The sequence below is a fragment of the Aedes albopictus genome, chromosome 2 (assembly GCF_035046485.1).
Source record: "Aedes albopictus strain Foshan chromosome 2, AalbF5, whole genome shotgun sequence".
Taxonomy (NCBI): domain Eukaryota; kingdom Metazoa; phylum Arthropoda; class Insecta; order Diptera; family Culicidae; genus Aedes; species Aedes albopictus.
Window position 1 is genome coordinate 459,967,527 of NC_085137.1, and position 21,121 is coordinate 459,988,647.

General features: G+C 40.8%; 1 protein-coding gene across 2 annotated transcripts in view; it reads left to right on the forward strand.

The window, feature by feature from the left end:
• LOC109418936 (protein rogdi) overlaps positions 1-20,863 on the forward strand; it is a 32,298-nt gene extending 11,435 nt beyond the window's left edge. For both annotated transcript variants that reach the window (XM_062853968.1, XM_029873455.2), the window contains exons 3-6: positions 12,294-12,497; positions 12,567-13,055; positions 13,114-13,676; positions 20,213-20,863. In XM_062853968.1, coding sequence (XP_062709952.1) covers positions 12,294-12,497; positions 12,567-13,055; positions 13,114-13,182 — 762 coding nt within the window. In that variant the 3' untranslated portion in view covers positions 13,183-13,676; positions 20,213-20,863. The remainder of the gene's footprint in view (positions 1-12,293; positions 12,498-12,566; positions 13,056-13,113; positions 13,677-20,212) is intronic.
• Positions 20,864-21,121: the final 258 nt, after the last annotated feature.

Sequence of the window (21,121 nt, forward strand, 5' to 3'; positions counted from 1 at the left end):
CCATGTAATGGCTGAGTTGCCAGTGGCCAGTTAATGCTTTGACCAGCATGCTACAATTCCGCTTAGAAAGATTTGTTAGATACCACCCTTGAAGATGGCTCAGTACAATACAATTTTGTTTGACGGCATGACTCCCAACTATTACAGTATTGTTTGTGCTGAGTGGTCGCCTAAACGGCAACCTGAAGCTGTACCCAACACTTGAATACCGGAATAGCTGGCTCAGGGCCAATGAAGTCACGTGATGCTCCAGTGTGAGCTTACTCATCAGCCAATTCATTTACAGCGATGGAAGAATGGCCAGGTGAGCAGCATTTGCAGAATTCAGCTGCTCGATTTGAGTTCGACAAGCTATAACTATCTTCGACCTGGAGTTGGCCGACGCAAGTGCTTTAATAGCAGCCTGGCTATCTGAAAAGAAGTATATTACTTTACCCATTATGTGTCGATTGCACTCCGCACATAAGAGCAAAGATTCCGGCCTGAAAAACGATGCAGTGTTTATCAAGTGAGTAAGAATGATGCAGCCTTAGCTCACGAGAATAAATACCAGCATCTGCTCGACCTTCGAGAAGGGAGCCATCAGTGTAACATACGATGCCTTCTGAAATACTTCTCTCCAGATAGCCAGATGTCCACTCTTCCCGGGAAGGGAATTTCGTGGAAAATGTCCTGTATGGAAAATTAAAGCAATTGTAAGATCACTTGGAGCAAGGACCACTTTGTCCCAATTCACCAAAAGTGGAAACAACGAGGTGTGTGTTGAACTGAAGTTCACAGGAGTTTCTTCTAGTAAACCGAGTACTCATAGGCGGTAAGTGCAAGAAAGTGCGTCTTGTTTGAGGTGAATGTGTAGTGGGTCAACGTCAAAGAGAACTTCGAGCGCTGCCGTAGGAGTTGAATAAAATTAACGCTCCAGACATCGCCATTAAGCACATCCTTTGGAGATGGTCTAAATTTGGTTGGATCGTTTTCACTCCGCCCTTCTGCCACCACACAAGACACCCATAGGCCAATATAGGTCGAACAACAGTTGTGTAAATCCATTTGACATACATACTTGGGTTTTAGACCCCAAGTTGTACCAAAGGTTCGCCGATATTGCCCGAAGGCCATACAAGAATTCTTCATTCTGAACTCAATATGAGGTGTCCATGAAAGCTTGGAATCAAGAATAACTCCAACGTACTTTACCTGTTCAGTCACATCGATTTCGCAGACGCAAAGGTCGAACACCATTACGGTTTTGCTTTTCCGTGAAAAGAACAATAGATGTTTTACTCGGATTTACCAAAAAGCCATATTGGCGTCACCAACCATCAACTACCTAAAGAGCGTTTTGCATCAGGTCGAACAGGGTGCTGATGCACAGTGTAAGGTAGTCGTTCGGAAAACCATCAGTAGGAAAACCGCTATCATTGAGTTGCCTCAATAGCGTATCTGCTACAAGATACCACAAAAGCGGTGATAAGACTCCCCCTTGGGGGCATCCAAAAACACTCAATTTCCTAATCGCCGCTTGACGCAATGTCGCGAAGAGATGTCGATTTTTGAGCATTTGGTGAATCCAATTGGAAATCATTGGAGATATACCGTGATCCCGTGCGGCTTCCAATATGGCATCGAAAGGCACGTTGTCAAAAGCACCCTCGATATCTAAGAAAACACCCAAACAAGATCGCTTTTGAGCGAATGCTTTCTCGATATCGTAAGCAACCTTGTGTAAAAGAGCCACAGTGGACTTACCAGATTGGTAGGCATGTTGGTTCACATGAAGAGGCACATTGGCCAGATGAACATCACGGATGTGATGATCGACAATGCGTTCTAAGCATTTCAGAAGAAAAGAGGTCAAACTGATAGGTCTGAAGCTCTTTGCTTCTTCATACGACGCACGACCCACTTTCGCAATAAACTTCACAGCAATATCCCGGCAAGATTTGGGAATATATCCTGTAGCAAAACTGCAAACAGGTATTCTTTTCAAAACATGTTTGAAATAATCAAATCCTTTCTGAAGCAAAATAGGATAAATCCCATCTGCCCCAGGAGATTTGAAAGGAGCAAAGCTATTCAGTGCCCACTCAATGGATTCTATAGTTATGACACTCCTAGCCGAAGCTTAAGAATTATACTTACAAGAAAAGACATCAGGTTTAGAGGTGTGCGCCGAAGCAGTTTTCACCGGCGGCGGCGCTTATAGTAATTTGAGGCAGCGGCGGCGGCGACGCCGGCGCCACGCCGTTTGCCGTATTCGGCGGCGGCGGCGGCGGCGTAATCGGCGTGACCTTATTTTTTTCAGTAAAATTTTGTAAACGTCAATACAGAATAATTTGTTTGCTGCATTTAAGTACAATTTTAATCTATTTTGTGTGAAAGTTTAAAACGTATGCAAATCAAAAATTTTAATGAAAACAATGCTTGCAAGAGTTATGCTATATATTTTAGAGAGAACCCTTAAGTTCGCTTACCAGAAAATTTACAAAGGATCCCTCTCGATAGAAATTCACAAAGTCGCACGTCACTTCTAAGATATTCTTTTCTTAAACTCATTTTAAACCAGTTCTGTCATGGTAAAATCTGTTTTTTTTTTTAGTTCTGTTGGGGTTCTTTTCAGGAATTCCTTGAGGGATTCAGTCATGCGTTTCTTCAGAAATTCCTCCAGAAAATTCTAAATAGATTCTTCTGGAAGTTCCTACAGGGGGCTTCCTGGAAGTTCCTCAGACATTCTTCCACGGGTGTGATCGCAAAATTCTGCAGAGATTTATAGAATTCTTCCTTCAGGGCTTCTTTCATTTTTTTTCCGGTGACCCTTAAAAAAAATACCTTCAAAGATTCTTTCAGGAGTTCCTTTAGAAATCCCATCAGGATTTATTTCTTGACTTTTCTCCAGGAATATCTCAAGAATATCTCTTCTTAGAATTACTGCACAGCATTCTCCAGTTTCCCAGAATATTTCTTTTTCGATTCATTTAAGAATACGTCACAAGTTCATCTAGGGAAATTGTATCAGATAGTTTTTCCACTAATACCATGCATTGACATTGAGCAAGAAATTCTTTCAAGAATACAGAATATCTCCAGGAGTTCTTCCAAGTTTTTTTTCCAAATCATCCTTTAACAATTCATTAGGGGATTTTTTTTAGAATTCTTTTAGTACCTTTGCAGTGTCTGCACGAATTACCTATGAATTGTTTTCAAGGATTGCTTCAGAAACTTCTTAATGATTCAATTCAGAAATTCCTCAGAAAGTTTCTTCAAAAATGCCTGCAGGGAATTTACCCGAAACTTCTCCAATATTTCTTCCTTAAGTTTGCCAAAAATTTCCCATAAAATTCTTCTACAAATTCCTCCAAAGCCATCTTTTTTTTCTCACCCCTCTGTTGGGGGAATTAAACCACTACGTCCAATTGACTGAACTTATGTGGTGAATCTCAGGAGCCCCCAGGGACTTTTTCAGGAGCCCTCCCACGATTTTTTCTGAAATTGTTTCAATAACATTAAATCTGATCAGGAAATTTTTAAACATTTCTTTAGAAATTATTTCAGGTAACCCTCGGTGAATAACTCCTACATGTTTTATGTGATTTCATAAAATACTTCTGTAAATATCTGTGGAGTAATATCTCAAAGAATTCCCGGACGAATCTCCAACTGGGACTAAATCTGAAAAACTGCAGAAGGGATTCTAAACAGAAACCTTCTAGGCATTTTTTCGGTAAGCCCTGACGATATTTTGAACGGGAATCCTTGGGAGAATTTCCGAAGAAATTGCCGAAAATTCTGAAAATGAAAAAAAAAATCTTGGAAAAATGTTTAAGATAATCTCTTACTGACACTCATGTAAAATGCTTAAACTACTGAAGGAGTCTTAAGTGATATTTCAGAAGGAAATCTTCAGTATCTGTAGTAAGCTTTAAATGGAATCCATGGAGGATTTTTTGAATAAATTGTTTATCTAATTCCTGAAGATTATGCGAAAGAGTCCCGAGGAGCTTTCTGAAATAATTCTAGAAAGAGTTCCTTAAGAAATTTCTGGACACTCTCCTTCAGAAACCCTTGGTGGAATTCTAAAAGGATTTACTAAAAAATATTTAGAAAAATTCCAAGAGAAATCTTTTATCAAAATTTATGGAGGAGGTTCGGAAAAAAATCCCGGAGGAATTCATGAACATATTTTTAAGGAAATCCGTGAAGGGCTGTCTGGAGACATACTATATCTTCTGTAAATGTTCCTAGAAATTTCCAAAGGAATATATGTAAAACTTTCTAGAAATTATTACTGAAGATATTTCTAAATTTCTTGAAGAATCCTAAGAAAAATTCCTAATAGTATCTTTGGAAGAATTTCAGGAGGAATTACTGGTGAAATACGTAGAGGAATACCTGGAGGAACTCATGAGCTACATGATTGTTTTCAGAATTTAGAATGTCTACTGGAATTACTATAAAAAATCATGGAAGAACTTCTGAAGAATGCCCTGGGGACACTCCACGAAGTAATTTATAGAAAAAGACCGAAGGAAGAATTCCTGAACGAACCCTGAGATAACTGTGTAAATATAATTCCTGGAGTTCCCAAGTAGCACCTGCAACATCATCCAGAATGTGACTTTTTATGCTTTGGTCTAAATGAGTTGCACTAGAAGCACACGAAACTTCCATCTTGTCAGTTGAGTTGCATTTAAACCACGAAATTCGTTGCGGCTTTATTTCATAGAAATCACAAATTTCCACGTGTTTGACATCGATTCGTGGAGGCGGAGCTTGCATATTGCTCGCAAGTGATAATACAGTCAGCTTACATTAAATGTGTTATGTAACATGCATGAAACATCTAACTCTGGTTTGTTTGTTCAGATAAGGTTCCAAATGCGTTGCAGAAAACTTGAGCGTCTTTTCATTTTGACGGTTCTCTAACTTGGGGCAAAGAAGATGCAATAAAGTAACAAGTAACTTCAGTAGTTTTTATGGTGCGTTGAACATCGATTCTCTCACAGAACTCTTGGCGTAGTATGTAAGGTGAGTAGATAACACTCCTGGTGTCCATGGTTCGAGTCTGGGCACAATCTTTTTTATTTTTTTTTTTATTATTCTCGCTCGTTTATGTTGCATTAGAATTCAGAATCTGCGCTTTTTGGGTTTCAAAGAAGAAGCAATTGTGTTCTGTCGTCCGTAATACGGACAGTGAATAAATTGCACTGAAGTTGCTGTTACTGAAGTTGCTCAGCAACAAGTCGTGTTGCTTGGGTTATTTCTGAAGGGCAAAAGTCCGTAAGTTACGCCACGCTTTGAGGAGGGAGGGATTCCGAAGCGTGTAATAATTTCAGAGGTGTCCTATACAAAAACTTGTAGAGGTTCGACTGGGAAGTTGACTGATTTCTCGTGGGATTTCGGCTTTCAGTCCAAAAAAGCGTTGATTTTCTTATCTCATCGCCAACCTTTTGGATGGAAGGAAAAATGTTACAAAAGATTTACAAGAACTTCATAAAAATAAGAGAAAACAATAGAAAATGTTTAAAAATTATCACTTTTATTGCTATCAGGTTTAAATATGTGGTTCGTAAAATGTTGGTGAGAAAAAAACCTTTGTCGTTTTCTCATCGGCGTGGGAAATTTCGTTCGGCGGCGTGAAAAAATATGATCAGCGGCGCGCCGGGTCAATTTGACTGGCGGCGGCGGCGTGGAAAAATCGTCGGCGACGGCGGCGCGGCGCGGCGGCGCACACGTCTAATCAGGTTCATCCGAAGATGTAATATCCACACATCCGGGGAAGTGTGTACTGAATAAACATTCCAAAACTTCCTCATCAGAGGAAGTGAAGTCGCCATTTGGCAAACGAAGTTCGTTCACTCGGAAATCCTTAGATTTCGCAAAAATTTTGTTCAACCGACTGACTTCACTCGAACTGGAAACATTTGTACAAATATTTTTCCAGCCGAATCGTTCAGCAGGCCAAAAAGCTTTCATGTAGGCCTTGCGAGCCGACCTGAAAACATCCGAACCAGCTGAACGTCGTCTGTTCCAACTCTTTCTACATTGTTACCTGAGTTTCGCCAGATCAGAGTTCCATCAGAAGTGGTTCCTCTTGTGATCTTCACGAACCGTAGAGGGCATGCTTCTTCAAAAGCTTCCATGATGAAGGTTGTTGTAGTATCAACGGCATCATCTAGATCACTTGGAGTGTCAATGGATGATGAGTATCCATGAAATTTTACCGCAACCAAATCAGTAAAAATATCCCAGTTTGTTGACCGGGGATTGCTGAAACGCAATGTTTGCGAAGTAACATTTAAATGTTCAAAAAAAAGTAGCGATGGTCAGAGAAAGATTCTTCATCTGACGCATGCCAATTAGTCAGCTCGTGACTAATTCTACTAGAGCAAAGCTTTATGTCTAACACTTCCTCTCTAGCAGATACCAAGAAGGTTGGGCAGTTGCCTATGTTAAGTAATGCAAGATCTGTACTACTTAAGTACTCCATCAAACTGGAGCCTCTCAAGTTAATGTCGGAGCTCTCCCAGATGATATGGTGAGCATTAGCATCACTGCCAACAATTAGTGGAAGGCCTTTGAAGTGCAGTATGCAATGACTTGTTTGAAAGCATCCGTAGGGGATGGTTCATCATGCGGTAAATATACCGAACAATAGAAGTATTTCCTGTTGAGGTTTCCAACAGATTGCACATACATCTCTCATAGTTAGTTCAAAGATGAGTTTAGCAACTATTGCGTTGTTGACAAGCACGCATGCTCTCGATGCATGACAGGCGAGCTTGCTATTTCATTTTTATGAACTGAAAATAGCAAACACCGGGTTCACAAGGTTTTCTAGGTAGAAATATTAAAGCCAATTAGGCTGTACCATTGTAGCCCCTGCTACAAAAATTAGGTATTTTTTTACAATCACAGGACCAAAAAGAACAGTAATAACAGGGTGTCTACTACATGAAAAACTGTAAAACCGGGAATTCTCAGGGAAGTTTATTTAACAGGGAAAAACCTGGAATACTCAGGGAAATTTTTCACCGATAAAAAAAACATAGGGTCGTAGGAATAAAAAGTAGCGAATTTTTTAACTTATAGATCTACTCAGAAAGAGAGTGCACAGAGTTTACTACATCATGAAATTGAATAAAAAAGTTTTCGATTATATAGTGTTAGGGTGTTAGTGCATCCATCTACAAAATTGGCTACAACGACTTTTCCAGAAAATCCGTCAGTGTTTCTTTCGGGAATTTCTTCGGAAATACCTCTTTAAATTCCTCCCAGGGTTTCTTACAAAATTCCTTCCGTATCTTTCCATAGTTTTCCTTTTACAATTCCTTCCGGAGATTCCAAGTATTTTTCCAAGATTCGAACATTTCTTTCCGTGATTCTTCCTTGAGAATCTGAGAATCTTCCAGGATTCCGGAGTATCTCTCGGGATTCCTATTGAAGAAGTTATTCTTGAGATTTCTACTGAAGCTTCCCCAAGAGTTTAAAAAAGTTATTCACTAATTTTCTGTAGGAATTCCTTCCGAGATTTTTTCCGAAGCTTCTTCTGTGATTTCTTCAAGAATTTTCTGTATTTTCTTCTAGAGTTTCTCTTTGTATTTCTACAGAAGTTTCAGCTGGTAACTGCCGTGAATCGCAAGTCAGTCCCATATGTAAAAAGTAGGTATTGAGAAAATGGACTCTGAAGTTTTTAAATGCGATTTCTATGTGAAATTTCAAAAAATCGCCATAATTTCAATACTACTGCGATCATCACGAAACTTTCACAAATTGTTTCAAACGTGAATATGTAACTGCGAAAAATATAAAACTGGCTAAAACAGTGTTCGATTTTGTACTGCAGGGTACACAAGTTCGTAATGGGACTGACTTGCGATTACTTTTCATTATGGGACAATCTGACTTGGTGTTGTTTTTCGATTTTACTCAACAAACTATATATTTTTTTCATACAGCTGAAAGATCATCTGAAGAAAGATCGAAAACTGCCATTAGTTCAAATTTGCCCAAAATGCAGATGGGACTGACTTGCGATTCACGGCAGTATATGTCCCAAAGGTTCTCGCGGATTTCTTTTGAGATTTCTTGCGAAGTTTCTCCCGAGACTTCTCTCAAAAGATTCCTTCCGGTGTTGATCCTGGGATGTCTCTCAGAGTTTTTTTCGCATTTATCCTGGACTTTTTCCTAAGATTTTTTGGACAGTTTTCTGTGATTTATGCAGGAGCTATAGCTGGTACATATTTCTCATGTAGTTCGTTTCGTAATTTATACTCGGATATTTTTCTAGGCTTTTACTTGTAGTTGATTATCTAATTTCTTGCAGTGATCAACCTGAGATTATTTTCTTACAGATTTTTAAATTCAAATTATCCTGAGATTCTGGATGCTCCTTTTGTGATTTCTTTAAAGATTACTATCGGAGTTTTGAAAGGATTTTTCAATAATTTTTCTCGGAATGTTTCCTAGGATTGTATGTGGAAATGTCAAAACAATTTCTTGCAATAAACCTAAAAGAGCTCTTGGAAAAATTTAGAAAAATTCCTTTACATATGTTTGTATGATATTCGAAAGAGTTCTGTTAAACAGTTTTTGGAGTAAGAGCCTTTTCAATCGTCTTTGTGTGCAAGAAAAATATCACAGGCTGCTTTATCCGGATAATATCACTGTGTGATAGGTCATTACTCGTGTGACGAAAAAAAGTGAGTGACGAAAAAATTGGATGCCTGATAGAAGCAGAGCCGTAGCGTGGTTCCATGGCGCCCTTGGCAAGCATCCAGATTAGTGCCCCACGACAAATTTCCTCAAGACATATTTCAGGCTTTTTTTTCTTTTCGAGATTTTTTGTTCAACAGAAATTTGTTCAAAAAATGCTTATTGAGTTTCAGGGGTTGTCAGGAAACGTCATACGATCTATTTTACAAATTTTGGGTGATTTGTTCAATTGGTATTTCCAGAATTTTTTAATATCTTTACCAAAAGTATCTTCTGTAGTTTTCAAAATATTTTCCAGAAGATCTGTAAGAAAATTTTCAGTAATCATTAAACAAAACATGGACATAAAGGAATACCCGGAGGAATTCCTGAAGAAATTTCTATACGAGCTTTTGTTGGAATCTCTGGTAGAATTCCTGCTGGAATTATTGAATACAATTATGCAGGCTTCTTTAAATTAGACCAGATCAGTATCGATTGGAAAACGCCAAAGGCGAGGAAACTCAGAATAATCTGTGTAAATCGCATAATGCGACATAAAAGTTGAAAATTTAATCTAATCAATGACATCTTCATAATCCCGCCCTTATTCAGCCTCAAGTTTGAGACTAAAGAAGGACAGCTGATTGTCTGCGAGAAACACAAGGTCGACTATGATATTGCTCCGATTAGCACAGTAAGATAACATTACTATGGAGAATGCCCTGGTACTCCACAGACTCCGTTAGAGTTTAGATTTTTATTAGACCCCTCACGCTATGTCAAAAGGGAAGTATTTTGAAAAGTGAATGTATCTCAAAATTTATTCGCTAGAACCACATTTTTGGACCTCTAGATTCAGAAAATGTGCGGTTTAAAATAATCCATCTTGGATTTTTTTCCCATACATTTTTATATGGAACGATATTGACCTTAAAATTGCTCTTTTCGACATTTGTATGGGAAAATAGGAAAAAAATTAAAAAAAAAAAATCAAAAAACTCAAGATAAAATATTTTAAACCGCACAGATTCTGAAACTAGAGCTACACACCTACGATCCTACACTCCAAAAAATCCAGACGTCAAGGTTACGTGAAAAATCACATAGCACCGAAAATGCGTTCATTTTCTTTAGTTCACTTGACGAAGGTAACAGTTACCGAATTATTGATGATTATCAAATGAAACCCCTGTTGCATTCACTCTGGTACCCGGTATCCCTTACGTGAAATTTCACGTAACCTGTTCATTTCATTGTGACAGCCTTCTGAGTTCATCCACCATTGTCTGGGCAGCCTGGAGCCCAAACGATCGGCAAGATGGCGGTAGTTGACAATAAATCTACTTTTGTTACCAATTATTCTGCGTTTTAAACAACTGTAAGTAGTTAATATCAGAAATATTGAAATATTTGATAATCAATCATTGCTGGTGCTTTTCCAAGAATGGTGAACAAGGATTGTCATCGGCATTTATGCAGCAAAATGAAAATCGAGCTTGATGAAAAAAAAAATAACTAACTGATCGGAAGCGATCTCGTTCGTGTTCAACCGTGTTTCAATTATAATGAATAAACATGGAATTGATATGATCAAGTTATTACTTTTATTGTTGTTCACAAAATTGATATAGTGACCACACCTACTTCCAACACTTCGTAGCGATACTAAAACCCGTTCAGGCTGTTTGTTTTGAATGGCGTGGATGCGGAGCTAGAAATCGCAGTGTTTGGAATTTGGTACGGCCACGGTATCAATCCCACGATTCCTTCATATATTTTTGATAAAAATTACTGAAATAATATCTTAAGTGTATAGTTGCCCTCTGTAAAAAGTACAGAAAAAGTTCGTAGTTGTTACGTGAAAAATCACGTAGCTATCACGGGGACGACTGGTGGAATGATTATTCATGAGTTCATTTTCAGCTATCTATATTTCACTTAAGTGCTACGTGAAAAGTGCGATGGAAAAAAACCACGTATGTTTTCACGTAACAACGACGTTTGGATTGTTTTCAGTGTAGGGAATAACATTTGAGGTACATTCGATTTTCATAATACTTCCCCTTGAACATAGCGTGCCCATCTAACCATTCATTCCAAGATACGGAAAAGCACATAGTCGCATCACATCAAGAATTAGGGGTCACATGTTTAGTGAACTTTTATCATTATAGCAGGCGGTCCGTAGTACAGAGGCATATTATTCTAAGCTCATTGAGATAACCGCTACCGACACTACACAGCTATCTAGGCTGATCGGGAATAGAAGTTAATATTGATGTTCAACTTCATACGGACCAAAAAGGCCACAAAATCCCAAAAAGGACCTTCATTAAGGGTATCCTTTTGAGGGTGAAATAACCATGCTGGCTATAATGATAAATAAGGACAATGGAAATTCGCGGCAAAATTTTTCAAATTTCGCGGGCCAACATTGCGAATTTTGCGGTCATTTCGCTGCATCATATTTTTGATCGTATCGTTGAAAAAACACCAATTTTACAAGCAATATTATTAATTAACTTGGATTTTGTGGGGCATAAATCATAAATTTACAGAAAAAGGAACAAATTTCATGGAAAATTAGAAAAGAAGTAGATGTTAAATGCATGAAACGTTTATTTTGCCAGTTTTTGATACTGTTATAAAAAATCAGCTAAATAATATTTAAAATAAGCGAAATTTTAAGTTTATTTTCCAAAATTTATCAGATATCGCATCAATTCGCGGAATTTCTTAAATTTCGTAAACATTGCCTAAATTCACGGATTTCGCGGCTTCCGCGAAATCGCGAATTTCCATTATCCCTAATGATAAACAATAAAAACCAAATTTAGTAATACAGTTAACTTAAAAAAGATCATGATACATTTTTGCATGCCTGCTTAGAGGTAGTTTGGAAACCACTGATCAGTTGGTGAACAAGAGAAGGCCTTGGTGCCAATTTTGAATTCCATATCTTGTACTGGAAACTAAACAGTGTAACCCTGTATTTGGCGTGCAAGCCTGTCTTGTGCTTGCTTAATTTTTTTTTCTGATGGGGAGATTGGCCTAATAAATTAAATTACAATATTGACAACAAGCATACTTCCGTTGTTTCATTGACCTTTGCGAGAGAGTATCGATTAATTTACAATCGCTGTACTCGGTAAGCCTGACATTCCGGGCCAGCCGGTCTAAATGATAAGTGTTCATGTTAATTAAACTTCAAACTTGTAGCCCGCGCGCAATAAACGAGATTGCGTCCTCTGACTTGTTGATAATGCAAATTACACCAACAACTAGGTATATCGTTCACCTTTCGCACTCGTTCGGGTGGCCTGAGGTGGCATGGCAGTTTGTTCCTATGCCACGGACTGTGCAAACGATGTAATCTCGATAATCCTATAAAATGCGTGAAACCCATCCTTACCCCCATCCTTCTGTTTGGTGTTGGGGACAGTGTCAAACGAAATAAAACACTACAAGTATAGAGATACCAGCCTTTGAAATGCGCTTTCCTTATTATGTCCAATACTGTAGTTCGTTATGCCTATTTTTCTAATAGATACTTCTCTCTGTATACTTTCCATCTTCCAATGGCGTCGTTCCGTACGGGGCAGCAAGTGGAGTTCGAGTGGGTGCTGCACGAAGAGGTCCACAAAGTGCTGAAACAGCTGCACGAAATTCTGGTGGAATGTGCCCATCGGTTTCCGGTTCCACTGTACGGAAATGAAGGCAAAAAGCAGGACAAGTTCGTGCTGACGGCCCCACCGGAGCAACTGAAATGCGTCGTCACCTTGACCGGCGATAGTATAACTCATGCGGTAAGTTGAACGAAAATACACATTCAGCCCTCTATGTATTTATGTTGTTTCTGCATTATTTCCCCTCAGGACATCAACTTCAAGGTGCAACGGCAGCAGCAGCAAACCCAGCGAACCACCATCACCCAGGACTACCCGTGGAAGATCCAACAGGTGCAGGACGCTGCCAACCACCTTCAGCAAGCAATAAACCACATCGACAACGTGGATAGTTCGTACAATTTCAAAACCTCCGACGAGGTCCTGCACATCCTGGGGAACATTTTGGGAGCGCTACAGCGAGGTCGCACCTCCCTGGTTGTTCCGCGGAAAAAGCCCATCGATGAGCTGATGAAGAGCCGCAACATGAAGGCTCTGTCGCCCAATCTGCCGGAAGATTTGGCCATCAGCTTCTACATCCAGAGCCACAAGTTGATCTTCGTGGCCTACCAGCTGACCAACTTCCAGGGTACGATGAAGTTCGATTCCTGCCAGGCCGAGTGTTCCGTACCGTGGCTGAACGAGGTGCTAGTGCTGTTCACGGTGGCGCTGCAACTGTGCCAGCAACTTAAGGATAAGGTTAGATAGGGAAAAGTTAAAAAAAATCGATCCTTATTACAAGTTCTTCACATTTCAGATTTCAGTATTCTCTCAGTACAAGGATTTCACAGTTGGTTCTCGATCGGCATCCGCAATGTCCTACTGATTGGACCATTCGCCGGCGGCGGATTCGCTGGTACTGTGCCGGGCTTAATTGAGGGTGGAAATTTTTGGAATCTTTGGTTCGTCGGATTCAGTTCAATTTTCAAAATTCCTTCGATTTCCACCATCAGTTGCGGTGTTGTTGCGGCAAAACAAGCTCCTCGGTTTTTAGATCAAGACAAGCTGGATACGTGGACATATAGTGAAACCCTCGATCCTACTGTAGTTGTTAAGTCCATATACCATTCACCACCCACATTTAGGAGGACAGTGGCGTAGTTCAAACGAAGAAGAAAAAAACTAGAACTTAGTGCTCGTAACGGAAAAAAAGCAGAGAATTTGGTCGTCGCCGACCGTTGTTGAAAATGTTTTGATGTTTGTTGATAAATTACTAGGTACTCGTGCTGTTATCGGCGAATGTCCACGCGGTAGTCGCAGGATGATTCATCGGCGGAGCTTCCCGGAGAGTCCCCGTAGCTGTGCGTTCCATTGCATGTGGTAAGTTGACGTATTATATGGTAGATATCATAGGCGTAGTCAATTTTTTGCGAAGGGACGGATTTCCAATTATTATTTAACATTAAAAACAAACGTGTGAATTTCTCTGGATCAATTCTAAATTAGAAAAACATCGCACATTACGCTTTAAACAAAGCACACTCAAATAAGTAATTCCGTTAAAAGGAGGAATCTGAGGCTAATTGCTGCTGTACTTGGTATCGGATTGTAAAAGCGATGCTATTTTATCGGAAAAGGGTTAACATCATACCTAGCACTTCACTGTTGGCTGGGAATGGACACTTGCTTGTTGCACTGCATTCGAATACTCACGAGTTGCCATTAAGATTATCTGAATTCCAACTTTTAACGAACATGTTTAACTCCAGCATCAAGAAATGTAGCTTCAAATAACCATCCAAGAGTTCAGTTTCAGCAACAGCAGCCGCCGTCGTCCCCAATCATCAATCTTCGTTCATGCAGACCAGTGGTTCACAAGCTGCTTCATACGCACCACAGCAGTTTTACGTATTTTTGTCGGCGATGTCGGCAATCCAGGTCAGTGTACCGACGAATCCGGAGCAGATACTTGAACCGCTGGCGAGTAACATCCGTGAGTTCCAGTATGAAGCGGGAGCCAAAGTCAGGTTGCTGCTACGAAAACTGGGCCCACCGGAGCACGAGAGGTACACCAGCTACACCCTTCCGGGCAGTCCCGAAGACATCAGAGTCAACGACACAGTGAGTAAGTTGAAAAGCTTATTGTGAACACCAGAATCTGTGATAAGCAGACGAAGGACTATAAGACGTTCGCCTGTCGGGTAAACAAACTCTGTATCGAATTCGAACATGGGAAGTTTTCGGAGGACCAATTCGAATGAATCATGTTCGTCCGTGGGGTGAAAGCGCAACGCAATGAAGAGATCAGGACTGAGCTGTATTGAAGAGCGAGATGACGTGACCCTGGGGTAAATTCCGGACGAGTGTCAACGGCTTCTTAATATCAAGAACGATAAGGCGATGATCGAGTCAGCATCGCCGTCTTCAGCAGTCCAAGAATCAAGATCCAATCCTCAGAAGGGCGCTGATTCAGCAACGCCTTGTTGGAACTGCGGTACCATGCACTACTCGAGAGATTGTCCGTTTTAGAAAAAAAACCGGCGCAAGGAATGTAGTCAAACTGGTCACAAGGACGAATAATGCTCCAGCGTGAAGAAATTCAAGTGTCCCAGCAAGCGGTAAACAGCGAATCAAGGGAACACAATACTGCCCATGATCGCATAATTGTCCCGTATGAATAGGAAACCCAGCAAATATGGGACTGATATGCGATCATGGGCAGAATAAGTGTGTAGGTGAAGAACATCCGGAGTCGCTGAAGGTTCGTGAAACGGCAGGCAAGTTAATCTGCAGCTCGATACTGCGTCGGATATCAGCATCATTTCCGAGCAGACGTGGCAGAATATCGGCGGATTGCATCAACTCCAGCGATAGTCCAAGCTGCAACAGCGTCAGCCTGATGTCGTCAGGTAAACCCCTGAAGCTGCAGTTCCAGTGTTGCTGTGAAGTCACTAGAGGAAGATGCGCATTGGACGGTTCTATGTAACCAAGCAGCAGCTCAATTTGCTCGGACTAGACTTCCTCAAAGCAGCATTTACCGCAGTTTCTAGCGATGTGCCAGGGCTGTGTACAAAGGCGAAGGTCAAGTTCACACGCTGAAAGAAAGAAAATCTCCAGTTTTCCGGCCGAAGCGACCAGTAGTGACTTATGTCATGTACTGCACAGTCGACGCTGAACTGGATCGGCTTGAAAAAGCGAACATCATCAGCGCAGTCGACATTTTGGAGTAGACAGCTCCTATCGTTGTTGTTCGTAACACAAGTGGTGCCGTTTGTATCCGTGGGGACTATTCCCGAGCAAAGTCCGACAGCAAATTGAAAACAAATTTTGATGTTGTGATATTCCAAATTATGATAACTCAAGTTGTGGTCGTTTTGGTCGTTTTAACGGTTAAAACATCAAAAATAAGAGCAGAAAAATGTTCCCGTAACAGCAAGTTGAAAACAATTCCTGCTATCAGTTATCAATTACTGTTTTTGCTATCAGTACGAAAAAATGGAAAAATCGTTAAATATAGGGGTTTTTCGATTGATATCAAATCATAAATGCCATAAGATAATTACACTTATGGTATATTTCTAGAGTTATTATACAAGATTGCCTAGAAGTTATGAAATAACTTAAAAACTTATTTTTTAAAATAGTTTGAAGTGACAGCAAAACGAAATCTAAGTTTGAAATCAAATTTGGTCAAGACCAACTGATATCAAAATGTGATATCAATTTGCTGTTGAATACAAATCGAGTTTTCGATTTGCTATCATTTTGTTGTCAGACTCTGCTCGGGTTCTGCGGGCCTCAACGATGCTCTCCAGAGGACATCTTAATTAATTAATTAATCTGCCAATTTAATGAACTACAAGGTGTTCAGCCAAATCGACCTGTCAAATGTGTCCTGCAGTTGGAATAGACTGAAGCTGCCATTAGATGTCCACCATCAACAAACATCGAGGTCTCTACCGGTACAATCAGCCCCAACAGGAGTTAAGGCAGCAACTGGAGCATTCCAGGTACTCGTGGACACGATGCTCGCTGCTCTAAAATGTTCGTCGGGCTATCTCAATGACGTTCAGGTTGGCGACGTAAATAGATGAATCAGATCACTAGCGCTACCTCAAATCAGTTATACGTCGTCTCCAAGATTTCGGATTCGCCATCGAGGCCGAAAAGTTAAAAAAAAAGAGTCGAGTATCTCATCTACGATCAAGGTCTGCGTCCGGATTCAGCAAATAGCGAAGCAATATGTAACATGCCAGCACCAACCAATGTCATCGAAATTCGCATGTTCTTGGAGCTATCAATTACTACCGGAAAGTCGTTCAGAGTATGAACAAGCTTCGTTAACCGCAAGAAGAGCTCCTCAAAGCAGACAGGAAGTTCTCCTGGACGGCGGTGTGCGTGAAGTGCTTCATCTCATCCAAGCAGGTTCTCAAGTCGGATTTGCTTACAACGCATTACAATCCGCAACTCGCAATAGTGGTTTCAGCGGATGCATCATCGGTAGGAGTTGGAGCCACCATCAGCCACAAATTTCCAGGTGGGTCTCCAAAGGTAGTACAGCATGAGTATGCGTTAAGAGCGCTGACAATCGCTGAGCAAGCTTACCAGTCAGTCAGACCGCTAAGGACTTGCGATTATCTTCGCCGTGACCAAGTTCCACAAGATGCTGTTCGGACGGCATTTCAATTCGTATGGTCTTAAATTCGAAGAAAGGCATCCCGGTCTACACAGCGAATCGGCTTCAGCGTTGGGCACTTCAGCTGCTACTCTATGACTTCGACATCGTCTACGTGAACATCGGGAAGTTCAGGAACGCCGACGTCCTGTCCCGGCTCATCAGCCAACACGTCAAGCCCAAAAAAGACTTCGTTGTTGCTAGCGTCAACGAGAGAACGATGTAAGATCAATAGCATTAGATGCTGTTGACGCACTTCCTCTTCTTTTCAGGGCGATTCGGCGATCCGTTTCTACCCTGTTCTCAACAAGGTCTACCTCTAAATTCCGCAAGGTTAGTCCAATTCCAAAACGGCCATCCAGGACCGAGTGGTTCTTCAACCGCTCTCCGAACTAACTGTCTACGGTTTAAGGGTGCATAAGACAATCTCCACTGAGGCCATGCGGGAATCCAGGCGATTGCACGCAGTTACGTGTACTGGCCACCGATCGATTTGGCACGTCAATGATTGGCACAGTTGCGCAGCTGCAACTTAAAGTACACTTAAATCAGCGCTGCTGTCGTGGTCGAAATCAGCGCAACCGTGGCAGCGGTGTCACATCGATTTCGCTGGGTCTTTCGAGGGAGAGCACTTCCTGCTCAGCATTGATTCGTATTCCAAGTGGGTGATGGAAATCGTCCGGACCAAGTCGATCACAGCCTCAACTACCATCGAAAGTCTACGGAGTCTGTTGGTTCACCATGGCATGCCAGAAATGTCAGCGACAACGACATGCAGTTACTAGCGCTGAGTTTGCGAAGTTTTGCCAGGAGAGCGGGATCAATCACCTTACTACCGCTCCGCTCCTCCCGCAATCCAACGGGCAGACAGAACGTTTCGTGAACACATTCAAGCGAGCGATCAAGAAAATCTTAGTGGCGAAAGGGAAGGAAGACATAACTGAAGGCTTCCATAGATTTTTGAAGAAATCTCTGGATTCATCCCCGGTAGAATTTCTGGTGGAATCCCTGAAATAATTCTTCAAGCAATCCTAAGAGGAAATTCTGCAAGAATCCCTAGATAAATTCCTGAATGAATACACGGAGCAATCCTAGGTACAATTATTGGAGAAATTTATACAAAAATTCTGGATATATCCCTAGAGAAATTCCTGAACAAATTTTCGGGAAAGTCCTGGAGAAACACCAGCAGAAATTCCTGGAAGCATCAATTTCTGGAGGATTCGCAGCAAGAATTTATAGAATAATTGACTAAAGTAGCTAGGGATATGTGTGTTACTAGTATACTTAACGGATCTGAATATGGATCATACACAGATCGAAAAAAGAGTGTAAAATTCTGTGACATATGATGCACATGATTGGAGCGGGGGATATCACAGAAGTTTACATGACATATCATGTAACAGTCATAAAATGTCATGTAAACCTCCATTATATGTCATGTAAATCAGCACGACTCTGTGTGTTTACATGACATATAACACAAATTTACATAATATATTATGTAAACCATCATCATAGTAAGTTTACATGACTAAACTGAAGTTTACATGACGTGTAAATCTCATTATTTTTATCTGTGTAGGAAGCACTTCGGTACTAAATATTTCCAGTAAAATTAGGTTTTTAGAATCTGTTCGGACGTTTCCTGATAAAGTATCGCAGTTAATGTGGTAACAGAGCATAAGGCTACAAAGGCTGTGGGGGTCTTGGAAAGGTCCACTGCACTGTTCTGGTGGGATGCCTGTACAGGTTCCGCTCGATACCTGGGCTTTGACGACAGTTCACTTAGCGAGCGCCGCTCGATAACTGGACTGAGCTCCCGGAGCAGGAGGCTATTGTTATATTTTGTTTTGTTTACTGATTTGTAAAATGTGAGGTTAAATTTAGTTTATTTTTGACAAACATCTGCTTTTTAACTGGATTTAGCCCAGTTATCGAGCGCCCAGTTAAAAAGCAGTCCAGTTAAACAGCAGTCAGTTATTGAGCGGATGCTGTAGTCCAATGTGGCTCCAGTCAGTGGTCATGGCCTTATGTCGATGAATCTCCCATCGTTGTCCACTAGACCTTGCCTATGAAAACGGCAACTCTTAGATGTGAACGTTCCTAAAGAATCGGATCACGCGTGAGAGACGCATGTGGAACTAGTACCCACTCTGAAGTAGCTCTGGTTATCTTCCAGAGAGTTTGTAGCTTCTACGCAATAAAAAATATGATATAGAATATCTGGAGAGATCATAAGCCGCTGTGGCTTGCTTCCAGAACCCTGTGGGATTTTATCAGTTGATCATTTTTGGGATTCGACTGCGATAGATTTTGGCTTGAAAATGGCTCTTTCAGTCTTTTCAAAATTTGAATACAGCTATTTAATGTTATCCGACGTTTCGGTCTCATTTAGGACCTTCCTCTGGAACTCAATTATTGCCGATTTTTTGTCCAGCTTATCAGATGAGGCCGATGCATTGCTGCAAGCTTGCAGACGTGCAAACGGATCTCGGGCCGTTGTGTTCTTAAACTCAGGGTGTTCTGCAAGCGACATTGAGCATGTGTGAGTTGGTTATCCATGATTAAGATGCAATGGTATGCTTTGTGTGGCGCCTTCACGCACGTAGTTATCCTAGGCAATTAAGCTTTAGACGTTCTTCAGGGGCGTTATATTGAAAAGGAAAGCTTGAAACCTATTTATGATGTAACCCACCGGATCACGCTGATCTCAAGATTAGCTTATAGCCAGTAGAGATAACATACCGGTCTAAAATAAATTTGTTGCACTAAAGCAGCTTAAGTAATCTATATATATAAAAATGCAGTGGCATACGTGGGACCGCGCATAACTTGCGAACGGATGGTCCGATTTGGGTCGTCTAAGTTTTGTTCTGTTAGTTTTCACCTAAGGAAGGTTTATGAGGGCAAAAACATGGGAAAACTGAGAGTTTTTGAAAATGGGGGTTTCATGCATTTTGAACGGGGGCTTGGGCGCTTGGCTAGGGACTTGAAACGTCAGAAAACGCAGTAGGCAAGACAAAGTTTGCCGGGTGCAGCTAGTAGAATAGGAAAAATGCTTTGGGAAGCAGGGAAACCCGTACAATTTCGTAAATTTATTTCTCTAATTGTACTCTGACATACCTTAAAAACTTTTCCTAAGACAACCTAAACCCCCTTGTATCTGCATGATCCTACGCCGATGTTATTTGAGCCCCATCAAACAATCTAACCACCTTTTTGCTTCCGATTTCAGGCGTTTTATCAACTGGAGAACTACCAGACGGCATGCGGAATGGACAGACGGCCGACCGATAACAACACAATTAGATAAGCAAAAAAGTACGAGGAAGAAAAAAAAGGAACAGAAGAAGTGAATTAATGTTTAAGAGTACTTAACGAGTCGTAAGTAAACTGAAATAATGAAATCGTATAGTGGCAAATATTTACTCAACCTTGTGTGTGTGTACGTGTACAAGCGGAACGTAGCGTCGTACGGGATTGTTCCGCTTTTCTGAGGCGTCCACTCTCCGGTCGGCAGCCGGTCGGTGATTGCAAGGGGACCGACGAGATATGCAATCAATCACGATCGATCAATGAATGGATGGATCTCGTGTGGATGGGTGAGTGAAGGCGTAGTTGTACGCCTTCGGTGGTAGGAATCTCGAAATGTCGCAATTTTATGCTTGAAGACCCTATCGCCGATCGGAGAGTACGGACAGTGAACTGTGAAATATATATATGTAGTTTAGGCAAGCAAAAACTAGCAACTGTTTGAACGCGGTAGCAGTACCTACCTTTACAAAATTCTGAGCAAAAGAAATGAAATTGGCAACTTAAAGGTTTTAAACTGTTCTATATTAGTAGGCTTTTAATTTAAAAATATATTTATTTTGATTATTCATCAGTTGATTAATTATTTCTTTTGAGATAAAATCCTTTTTCTTGTGTTTTATATTTATTTATGGTGAGTGTTCGCTGCAGGAAGTTTAGAGAAATATATTGTGGAACAGACATCGCATAGGGTCACAGTAAGGGGACCACCACATGACTCTTTTCTATAAAGAAGCTCAAGCTTGAGCTTGAGCATAATTGACCGACCGCAGTTGATACTCCTCCTCATCTTTTTCTTGGTTTACCTTTTTCGCTGAAACAATGCAATTTT